Raw genomic sequence first — 12014 nt, 5'->3', positions numbered from 1 at the left:
GATAGCTTCCTGGTAAACGCTGGGAGATTCGGTAAACGCTCCACACCCCTTCCCATTTCTTGCCCTCTGTTTCTCTTTCACATGGCAATTCTAGAGTTATATCCTTTTATAGTTAACTGGTATTCTAGGAAGTGAAACATTTCTCTGAGTTCTGTGAGCCACTCTAGGAAATTCACTGAACCAAGGAGGGGGTCTTGGGAACCTCCGTCTATAGCCAGTGGGTCAGGAGCTCAGGTGATAAACTGGACCTGCTACTGGCATCTGAAGTGGGAAGAGAGTGGTAGGGAGATGGTCTAGTAGGACTGAGCCCTTGACCTGTGGGGTTTGATGCTATCCTCAGGTGGAGAGATGGTATCAGCATTGAGTTAATAGCTTGGTGGTGTTGAGAAACTACACATCATAGTAATCCAATAAAGATTTTATCTTGAAGCCAGTTCCTAAGGCAGCTCCTGGGACTTAATTGTAGGGGGCTTGTCTGCATGCCACAATGAGTAAAATCATGTGATACACTAGTGTCTACCACAAAAGAGTCTGAACACCACCTTTAATCGGTTAACTCCGGTTTTCACTTAAGGGGGACACGAAAGAGTTGTCTCCTTGACTTCCCCAGGACCCCTGAATCACACCATCGTGTCTAGTTTCTTGGGAAATGTCCATTTGTCAGTCTAGTCCATGGTAATTTACGCATCTGTGCTTTGCCTCATGGCAAATCAAGAGACCGTCCTTGAACACACAATTCAGTAACATCAAAACAAAGATATATATTTTTGATATTCATCACATAAAAGCCTACATTTCAGAGAATTCAGGCTCTGCTTTCTTAAGTTGGGTTTCTTTGGTTGGTTTTGGTATTTTATCATAAATCCAAACTTCTGATGAATATTTCCCCTAAGAAGTCAATAGTTTTTCATATCCAGGGTCAGAAAATGCCTTGATGGGTATGCTGGATTCATTCTTGTTACCCTGAGGCAGGAAAAGCACACTCTAAAAGAAACAAAAGATATTAGTTCTTTATATCCATGTTCTTCATATGTTTGTTCTTCAGACTTCACTCAGGTTTAGCTTCATATATATACATTTATCTCAATGCCATTTCCTCCATCTTTGCATATATACATATATGTAGCACACAAGAGGAGCATAGCATGTCGTTAAGTTCTTTAAAGAAGTGCTGCTCATCGGCTCAGTATTTATCGTGCTTTCTGTACCAAAATGCTGGATAAACCAAGGCTTTTTCATTTAGTGAAATAAAGCCATGAGTCCATGGTGGTGGTAGGGTGCTGTGCCATGGAATTTGAAACAACAATTTTTTTAAAAGTATCTTTCAGGTGAAAAAAGAATTTTAAGATCACAGGAAGGTGAAACCAGAGCATAGGACATTTACAGAGTCCAGTCATGTGTGCAAATGCCCTTGACCAAGTCAAGGTTGTTAGACAGCCTAGGGCTGTGGTAGGAAGTGTTCTTGTCTGGAAAACACACAAACCAGGTCCTAGGGATCTGATCACAAACTCATCCTCAATGGCAGGCAAGCCATTCAACTTCCAGGTTTCTTCACTTACAAAATAGAAAGATTGAACCCGTCCACTTGTCAGGTTCAACCAGCCCATTTGCTTAGGCCTCAGCCGGTCAACTGCTTTCCTCATCTGTCTTCCATCCCCACCCAGCCGCCTGCCATGTGTATCTCATGACTCACAACCCCCACCCTCTGCCACCCTTGCAGATGCTCAACACAGCCCAGAACCGGAGATCCCCCTGGCAGGACTCGGGGAGGGGAGGGGGGCGGGTGGCCAGCACACTCACCCCAGTGAAGTCTGAGCGAGCCTGTTTCCACCAAACCACGGCAGCGAGCCAGGCCAGGCACAACTCCAGCACCGTGCAAATCAGCATCACAGACAGAGTTCCCTGAAATTCAGGACATACAAGGTGAGCAGTGCTTGAGTCAGCCCAAGCCATCATGCCTTGCTCAGTGGTGCCTGCAGAGGTGAAGACCACCTGCACCATCAGGGGATGATGAAGGAAGAACATCCCTCAGTGAGACAACGCTGCTCCTTCCCAGCCTAGCAGTTGGCTTCATTGGATCCCTCTGCTTATCTGTCCCCTCGAGAGGGAGGCTGAGCAAGAAGTACGGCAGCTACGCATAATCCATTTTGTACATTGTTTCTTATCCCACAGAGACACGGTGACGTCCGATGCCACTGTTCCCTCAGTGAGTGGTGCAATAACGTCCAGGACTGACAAGACAGCTTCCACCCCAGCCTCCCCTCTACCACTTAGTAGCTGTGTGAGCCGGAAATCTCCACATTTATCAGATGCGCACAATGATAATTGCTCTGAGGTAGTTGAGAGTCAATCAGGTTTTGACACCATGGGTGCAAGCCTTTTGAAAAATTCAACATTAGCACCCCCTTTGGATGGGCTTTCTTACCCTTTCTTGATGTCCGTGAGAATTAGCAAAAACAATCGAGGCAACAAACATAGCACACACAAAGGTGCCGCCATTGCTGACAACCCAAACCAACTCAACAAAGATCCTGCACCTAGAGACCAGGTCCTACCACTTTGGTCCCAAGGCATCCTTCACGCAGACCTGGCAGCCTGATAGAACAGGAGAGAACACGTGATCGCACAAACCTCTAAGTCTCTTTACCTACAGTTCATGAGGAAATGCAGCTCGTTCACATTATCTGGAGATCATCCTGCAAGCACGTGCAGGATCATCCCTTTGTGTATAAAGCAAAGTCATTCCTCATGAATTCGTGCTTTATCCATTACACAAAACCCTCCTGGGCCTCTCTCCAGGATTTTCCCAAGGTGCAGCTGCCTCCCCTCCCACGTGTTGGTTTATGCCAACTACTATCAACCTCATTTGCATGTACCGTTCCTCACTTTAATATCGTGAGCCTGGAGAAAAGCCCCTGGGCCCAGCTCCAAATGGAATGGTGAGCAAGTGGGTCTTGACCAGCTCTGTCTGCATCTGACCACCCTCCCCCTGTGGCCTTGACATAACTCACTTTGTGGTTGCGAGACAAGAGACATTCTGTAACCTCTTTATTGTTATGTTGCCTGGGTCCCTCCTCGTGTTTTCTGACCATATGCAAACCGTTAATGCTCCAACTTAAGGCATTATATCTGTGAGCCAAACCTCATTGTTTTCTTTTCGTCAATGATGGCGATTGTAATCAGTTCCCATTCTCCATATTCCTACACTTCTCATCTCCCAGTTTAATAAATCCCACCTCTAAATATCACAACCAACAATGATGTTGCCTTCTCACCCGATGCATCCTTTTCATCACTGGGGTCACTGGAAGGAGGAGAAGCCCTCACCTGTGAGGCCCTATTTCTTCCTCCCCTCTTCTTAGTGCTGGGCCCAATGTCTGCTGACACTGAGTTAACACCTCAGCACACATACTTTCCGTGTTTCCTGACCATTTGGGTCTTCCTGCTATGATCACCTTTCTTAATTTGCCTTCCTTCCGTATGCCAAGATTTTTGGTGGAACAAACATACTTTATGCCTCTAACAACAGAATTACTTTGATTATTAAGAAACTCTATCAGCAGTAAGTTTTAGTTTTTTATTATCAACTTGATTTAACATTTACTCTTCCATTTCACCTCACTAGTGATGTAACCCCAGAGTCTAGCCCTTGTTTCTGTCATGTCTTTTGTTCACATAGCCCTGGCCTTCCCCCTGATGCCCAAAACAAAGAATTCGACAGATTTTCAAAAGAAGGGAGAAAAACGGTCAAGGATTTCAGAAACCTCAGAAGATTGGAACAGGTCACCTAAAAATACTTACGGCCAGAGTGCCTTTGGTCATGAAGCATTCCTCCTTAATATCAGGGTGCATCAAGTGTAAGTAATATTTATAGTGTTCATGTACTTCCTTCTTGGAGTCCAAATCACAATTCCAAAAGGCAGGATCCAAAGCAGCCAGGTTGACAGAGAGGAGAACAAAACCCAGGAGAGCACATAGAAAGCTCAAAATGTTTGCAGCCACGGTGCTCTGAGCCTGCAAGACAATGGCTGAGTGAGCATCGTGCCCCACAAGCAACACAGACTCTCATCCCGTTTCCTGAGCTGTGTCCCTCAGGGGCTCGAGCATTGGTAGACTTCAACCAGTATGTCTCCCCCGGTCTCAGCAACATCCCTGAGCCTGGAAGCTCAGTCTCGGCTAAGTGAATGAATGGAGTGTTTCTCCCTCATCAGGACTTTCTGCCCAGGCAGGACTTCAGTAGGCGGCAGAAAACATTGCTCTTCTAAATTCCTTCCCTGGGACCAACAGCAGGGCTTCATGTGGCCATGCCTGCAGGATCCCAAAAAAAGCATGACCAAAGGCGGATAGGATTTCTCTTTCTCCCAACTCATTCAGAAGCCCATTGTAGAAGTCATTGGCTACACAGGAGGGGCTACTACTTGCACAGGGTCTCTTAAATCCTCATCCCCCACCAAAGATGAGTGTGAAGACATAGTTCTGAGGCTTAGGTGAGCACTGGTGTGGGCAGGATCTGGATGGTCCCAGCCAGGGGCCCCTGTGAGTGTGGCCAGAGTTCTAGCATCAGGCCCAAGGATGGTAATACTCATGAGCTGTGGGGGGAGGTAGAAGATGAGCCTGGATGTCAGGAAACTGAGGTCCTAGTGTGATCTTGGTCTGAGATCCTCTCTGTTTTCTGAAGTGTTCACTTCTTCAGTTTCATTTCTGTCTCTGGGTTTCATTTCTACATTTAAGAGGTGAGTGATAGCAATAAATACACTGATATCAAAAATGTGCTCCCTTCTACCCCAACTCACAGAAGGGGGAAGAACTAGGGTTATCCTGAAAGTTGTATTTATGGGTAATTGTGGTCCAGGGCACACTCAAGAGCCATAAATAAGAATATTACTAAAAAAAAAAAAAAAGAAATATTACATACTCCCATCTAGGTTCCTCCTCCTGTACTGGCTCAGCAGTTGGACTTGGGGCAGGGGGACTGTGGAGAATCAGCAGGGCATTTTCTCTGCTGACCCCCAATCCCTAAAACAAGGACTCAAGTAGGGGCTCCTAGGCTTCTTGATAATCACAACAGTCATGGTTCTAGAGGATATATTTCTTAGAGTGATTTAGGTTTGTTCTGGGACAGTCTTCTTCCCCAGCCTCCAAAAGGGCTGGGTAATGTGAGAATACGGTAGAATTTACGACAGGCTAGATGACTCTGCTGAGCCCGAGTGTAGCCACACTCCATATCCTTGAGTTCGGTGCCCAAGTCACTCTGGTATTGTTCTTCTCTGGGTAAGAGCTTCATATGCTTGCCCCAAAAATCTAGAGGTAGGGGGCTCCTGGGTGACTCAGCAGTTGAGTGCCTGCCTTTGGATAAGGTCGTGATCCCAGGATCCTGGGGTGGAGCCCTGCATCAGGTTCCCTGCTCAGCAGGGAACCTGCTTCTCCCTCTCCCTCTCCCTCTCCCCCTGCTTGTACTCTCTCCTCTCTATGTCAAATAAATAAAATTTTAAAAAAGAAATTCAGTTTCTCAATTTCACTAGCCACATTTCAAAGTATCAGTTGCAACAAGTAACAAAATGGGCAGCATGACTATTGCATCTCCATCATCACAGGAAGCTCTACTGGACAGTGCCGACCTAGTAGTTTAGAGGCTAGGTGAGGGTTCCAAATGATCAGTCTCCAAATTCTGGTGAAAAAGGGAGATAAATTGGCATTGTCTTGACCGGTTGCTCTAACATCCTCATGCCTTCAGGAAATTCTTAAGAGCAGAGCTTCCAAAATGTGTTTCTGGGCTGCTGTGTTACATGGCCTTCTCACACATGATCCCCAACATCAAACTACTTGTGGGATCTAAGATTGAGTGAAGACTTAGTGAAACTTTACAGAGTAGATCCCTTCTCCCTAGAATCCAGCTTTCCTTTCCCTGCCCTCCCAATTATGGTTTTTCTTAGAAGAGCTAAATGCAGGTAAAGCTGTCTCCTTAGCCAACATTTTGACTGGGTTCTCTCAGGGCTTTGGACAGATGGGCTTGCACAGTGAATCCACAACAAACGGACCTCTTTATAACACTGTCACTTTCTTTGTCATTGAAGGCCATTATCATTAAAAAGACATTCTGGGGAGACAGACGTTTTCTAGAATAGTTTCCTGAGCACTGGTCTAGGACATAATACAACACCCTGAATGAAGAGTGTGATTTAAGGTACAGTGGTTAGAGGAGTGTGCACTGGGCTGGAACATGTATGAGCCGGGCTCAACTCCTGACTCTGCCAAACATCTGCTCTCAAACTGAGTTTCCAAGTGTGTAAGGTAGAGACATTGACCTTGAGAATTCTCCCTCAATTTCATTTCGATCCATGAGTTGTGGGTTTTGGTTCTGTACTCACCAAAGGCTTAGTTGACCTTTTCTCCATGACGATTGATAGAATTCCAGAAATGACAAACTACTCAGAAAGGAGAGACAATGGCAAGGTCAGTTTCTACGTAAGGTGTAGCCACAATGTTATTAGCAGGGTGTTTATGGAAAACTATGGAAACAGTCCTGGGAAACCAAAGACCAACAATATAAGACCCAATTAATTACACAAAGCTCCCCCCACCCCTCCAGGCCACAGGGTATTCAGAAAAGCATGATAATGTAGATATAAGTAGGAATCTATCCCAAGTAAACAAAATAAGGGTCTTAAGAGCCAGGAAAGAAGGTGTTTTTTAAACAACAGAGAAGAGAGTTTTTGAGTTAGACATCATATAGAGAAAAGTACAAAAGTAATGGTAAGGAAAAAGGAAGGAAAGGGGGCAGCTAACATATACAGGAGGACAGAGACACACACTTTAAGTAGGTGGCTCCTCAGGGTGGACTGGCAGCTGAGATCAGAGAAAAGACGAGCCTGAATGCAGAGAACCATTAAGGCTGAGTTCTGGAAATCAAAGATACTATTTTACAATATTCACAATCTGATAGGTTTGGGACAGCAAAGTCACAGAAAGTTCTTTAACAATGGGAAAAAAATGGACCACGCAGGGAGAAGAGAAAAAGTTGTAGATCCCACAGCCCCAGCATTAAGCTTTAGGTCTGCCTAACTAAATCCTGGGTCGTCAAAATTGGACAAGGTACCTCTAGCGATGTGGGCTGTGCTTCATGACTTTCTCTCAAAGAGTAGAGTACGGAAAGCGGAGGGAAGAAGTGACCTTATGGTGCAGGCACCTGCTGCCTCTCCCTCGGCCACAGGGACAAGGCAAATGTCGTCTGTGAGAAATCGTGCTGATAGCAAATGCTCTTGGTAGATACCTCACCTCTGTCCCTCCCACCTGAAAATCCATCACAACTAGTCTGAACACGGGGAACAATACCAGATGAACCCAAATTTAGGGGCATTCTAAAACTCAAAGCATCCTGACCAGTGCTACTCAAGCCTACCAACATCCTCAAGGGCAAGTCTGAGAAGGTGTAGGGGAGCCGGAGGAGACACAACTAGGTGTCATGTGCTATCTTTCATGGGATCTTGGAACCGATAGCAGGACAGACTCGGGAAATGCTTGAGGTGATGAGATGAAAAGTAAGATTTTCAAAGGAAATAATTATTTGAGCTAACCAAGAAATAGATTTAGAATCAGGCAAAGTCTTCCCTGCCACCCCATCAACCCCCTGGACTGAACACACAGGGAAACCTCTTCGACCGTGCAGCAGAAATACACTGACCTGCCAGCTGCAGAGCCTACACTATGGCATCTTCTCCAGCACCCACCCCATCCTCCTAAGGATCTCTACTCACACACAAGGCTCCTATGAATGGGTAAGAAGTCTTCAACAGGACGGAAAGCACTGCGGTAAAGTGTGGAGAGGAGGGAGCGAATGCCAAAATAATTCCCAAGATCAACAGCATCGCTCCGCACAGGATCTGAATGGTCTGTTGGAAGTAGGATTAAAGTCAGCATTTGGAAATTTGGAAAAGCCTGCATCTTTGTCTCTCCCAGGGTGCTTCACTTATCACCCTCTGCTGGACCCAGCAACGGATACAGACATTGTAAAAGCTCCGGAGTGAGAGCTCTGCAAATTGCTGGAGGAGATGCTGCTGAGCCGCGGGAAGCTGCTGCCTCGGGCCGCCTGGCGAGTGTCTGGCAAGCCCTCAGGCATCTCTGCCTCTCTGGCCCTTGTCTGCTCCCGATGGTTGCTCCCAGCCCCATGCTAGACCTTTTTCTCTGGTTCTCTGGGTCCGTTGCTACCAACTCTCCTTCTACATCTTACGGGAACAGGTGACATTTGAGAGCCCTCACACGCACTCTTAGCCCTGGTGGTGTGCAGGTGCCTCCTTACATACCCAGACCCGGCTGGACACAACGGAGAGCCGGCCCTCTGGCCAGCTCCTTGACCCTGATAGCTGAGGATCTCGGCTTCCAAGTGGCCAAGTTTTCCTCCTTGACATCCACCTCAGATATTTATAGCCCTGCTAACACTTACCAAGCCAAAGTTTCCAAACATTATGTCCCACGAGGCTCCTAATAACCCACAGGATCACACATACAAGGCAAAGTAACCACTCCCACCAGGTTCTGCAAGCTTAGGTCTTAGAAGTGCGGGGGCAATTCCAGAAGGCAGGCTCTATAGGCCCTTCCAGTCCCAGATATATCACTACTTGCCCTCCTCCCTTTGCTCCAAGGAGCTTCTTTAATAAATCATTCATGAGAGGAGAGAAGCTAGCAAAAGGAAAATATCTCTGTTTTCAGAAAGGAAGTTTATTTCCTATAATTCACAGTGAGAGAAAAAATTCCCTTAAAATATAGACTATTAAGCATGCAATTGGTGAACACAGAGAAAAAAAAGTACCTAAAATATGAAATTATTTACCAACATTACTTTTGTAAAAAAAAAATATACAGATGTACAGCTTTTTGTATGCCAATTATTCCTCAAGAAAGTGTCTTTTTTTAAAATAGGAAAATGTTGAGGAGTGTGCTATTGCAAACAGGCAGAAACATCACCCAAAAGTCAATTGCTCAGATTCAGAATAGGAGAAAAACACTTTAAACATCATGCGTTGTCTGGGGAACGTTCAAATGGCTCTCCAAGTGGCTTCCACTGGTCTGTCCTTCAACCCAGATTTCCTCTGGCAAAACCTAAGAGCCTCCAGACTCATGATGTAGACCACATGAGTAGTCTTTCCTACGCCCCTTCCCCATCCCGTTCCAGCATATTCTGAATTGGACTTACCCCAAAAACTTTGACCTCTGCCTTAAGACGTTTCTCTAGGCTGTCTTGCCTCTGCTTGGTAGGTTTGGGTTTCCCTGTTTGGGGGAAATTGATGCCATTTGGTGTCAGAACTATGATGGTCTCACTGGCCATGGGTTGTGAAATGACGGTGCCACCAATACTAGAAGAGAAAATAAATTCAGCTCTAAAAAAGTTTGGAGTTCCCAGGTTTCCTCAAACCGGAAGGCCAGTACTTTCCCATCAGTCCTGACTTGACCTATCCTTTAGGGAAGGAAGCTGATAGCATGGAACTGTGAAAACCACAAAAATCTAGTATCATGAGTATTGACCACAGTTGGCACATTCCATTCGTTCTAGATAAGACGCCCATCACAGGGAAGCAGCAGCACTGATCTTGAGAGGTCTCACTGTCCAGTGCCAAAAGGTCACACAAAACTTGCAATATGTAGAAATCTCTTTCCTCTAGTTCTACCCACAACAACTGAATTGCCAAATATTCAATGGATTTCACCCTCAAACTTTCCTGCGGTTCTTTTGGTCAATGTCTTCCTATTCAGGTTCTGCAGATCTCATGTTCTATTCATTTTTTTAGTTCAATAAGAATACGTACTAGGATTAATCCTAGGTATTTTTTATTGTATTTTACTGGACATTATCCTGTAATACCTTTTATTTTCTTTACTTTTTTGTAGTACAGTTTGTTACATTTATTAAAATTTTAATAAAATGCATGCTCCTATCTATTCTTTTATTTATTTTTTTTTAAGTAAGCTCTATATCTAACATGGACTTTGAAATCATGACCCTGATTCCAAGAGTCACATGTTCTACTGAGCCAGCCAGGTGCCTCCATCCCATAACACCTTTAATCTTACAACAACACTCTACATTAGTTAGTGCTTTAGATAGCAACACCATATTTAGTTAGAGAAACTCTGGACCAAAAAGTTTATTATGAGTGGAAATAAAACCACTTTGTCTATATGCATGGGAAAGAGTTAATGTTGATGAAATATTTGCAGTTATAATGATTCCTCGGGCAGTGTCACACCCCCGGGGAGCGGTAGAGCCAGGGTTGGGCCCCAGCTCTCTCTGAGTCTGGAGCCTCTGCACTCTTCATTAGAGCATGTGACCTCTTTGTCCATCCTCCCGGCATCAGACCCTGTGCCTGCGTTGAGTCAGTCTGGAGAAGCAGCAGCATGCAGAAGTATGGCAACAGGATCTGGAGTCATGAAACCCAGGTTCAAGGCTGGAGCCCTCTGGTTGTCCACCTCAAGGACCCAGTTACCTGTGGTGTTGGCGGTATTCACCATAGTAGCGGCAAGCTCAGCTTGGATTTCTGTTTTGCAGCACCAGTCTCAGCCCAGGAGCGCCTGCTTTGCGCAGGGCCCAAGAGCATCCGAAGAAGCAGGAGCTGTGCTCCCATTAATCACATGGCCTCAGGTAAAGGGCTCACCAAGATCACACAGAAAACAGCAGAAAGAATTAAACCAGATACTCCTTCCCTCTGTTCACTCAATTTCCAAAATACTCTAGTGCCCCTTCACTTCTTTCCAGAAGCTTCCAGTCAAAGATCCCCTCTCAGGGAAGCAGAGCAGAGCAGTCCCAGAGAGCGGAACTTTGAAAACAGTCTCTCAGCACTGCCTACCTGCACCTGTGGATCAGCCCGTGGGTTCCTGCTGCGTGCTCACAGACGCCCAGGAGACTGTAAGTTTGGGCTCTCATGCACTCCTGTAGAATTTTTTACTTGTCTTCTTCTTTGAAAAGTCACCAGCCCTTCCTTAGTCAAGAGTTTACACACAGGATGTGATACTAAACAGATTGTAGATTTGTGAAATGTGCCTGCACTTGCTTTTTTCCCCACAAACTCCTACATCTTCAGAAAAGTCACAAGTAGAGCCACCTAATGACTGGAAGTATCCCAGGGCACGCTCTGTGTGCATTGCCTCCCGATGCTCAAACAGTAGGGTGCAGTCCTGTCCTGGGCTTTGACAAAGCAGGAGCTCAGCCCCATGAGGGACAGCCACAGCCTCTTCCTCTGCGGTGGCATGTGCTAGTCACCAGTGAAATCTATAGCCCAAGCAAAGATTCTCTCCACACTCTGTCTTCTCCTCTCTACTGTTATTACTGCAAATGATTCCAGAGGAGTTACAAGGATTGCGTGGCACAACACACATAAGGAGCCTGGTACCGACCCGAGTCTGAACTCTCTAACCCAGCTTGGAGGGAAAGGCCTAGCAGAGCAGTCAATACCTGTGTTAGTAAATTGACAGCTCTTCTCCTGTAGAAACATTAATGACATTTTGGATTGGATAATTCCTCGTGGCAGTGCAAGGAGGTCCCATCCTGGGCACCACAGGATGTTTAACAGGATCTCTGGTCCTTACTCCCTAGATGTCAGGAGCACAGCTCACCCCAGATGTGATCAGTAAACACGGTGCCAGATACTGACTATGTCCCCTGATGGAGAGCTGATGAATCTCCTCTTTAACAACCACTGATCTGAGAGAAACTTTTTTTTCTGTGACTGCTGCATAAAGGCAAGCATGTAAGAAACGAAGCATTATGGTACTTAAACTCATTGATTTCTCTGGTTTTTATTTTTAATCATGGTAAAAAAAAAAAAAAAACATACACACACACATATAATTTACCACCTTAGCCATTTTTAAGTGTATAAGTCAGTGGTGTTAAGGATATTCACCTATTCACCTTGTCCTGCAACAGAGCTCTAGAATATTTTTTCTTTTTCTTTTTTCTTTCTTCTTCTATTTTTTTTTGTTTTGTTTTGTTTTTGTAAAATGAGAGCTCTATAGCCATTGAA

The 12014-nt window shown here is 45.4% G+C and overlaps 1 protein-coding gene across 1 annotated transcript; it reads right to left on the bottom strand.

Annotated features, from left to right (window-relative positions):
• Positions 1-736: 736 nt before the first annotated feature.
• LOC140615351 (membrane-spanning 4-domains subfamily A member 6D-like) lies at positions 737-10930 on the bottom strand. Its single transcript, XM_072795245.1, has 7 exons — positions 10839-10930; positions 9191-9350; positions 7755-7889; positions 6369-6425; positions 3802-4014; positions 1801-1902; positions 737-984 (listed from the first exon to the last, which is right to left on the bottom strand). The coding sequence occupies exons 1-7, from the start codon at positions 10913-10915 to the stop codon at positions 889-891; spliced, it is 840 nt and encodes a 279-aa protein (XP_072651346.1). The 5' UTR covers positions 10916-10930; the 3' UTR covers positions 737-888.
• Positions 10931-12014: the final 1084 nt, after the last annotated feature.

This window comes from Canis lupus, chromosome 23, assembly GCF_048164855.1.
Source record: "Canis lupus baileyi chromosome 23, mCanLup2.hap1, whole genome shotgun sequence".
NCBI lineage: Eukaryota > Metazoa > Chordata > Mammalia > Carnivora > Canidae > Canis > Canis lupus.
This window is presented reverse-complemented; position numbering and strand designations above follow the sequence as displayed.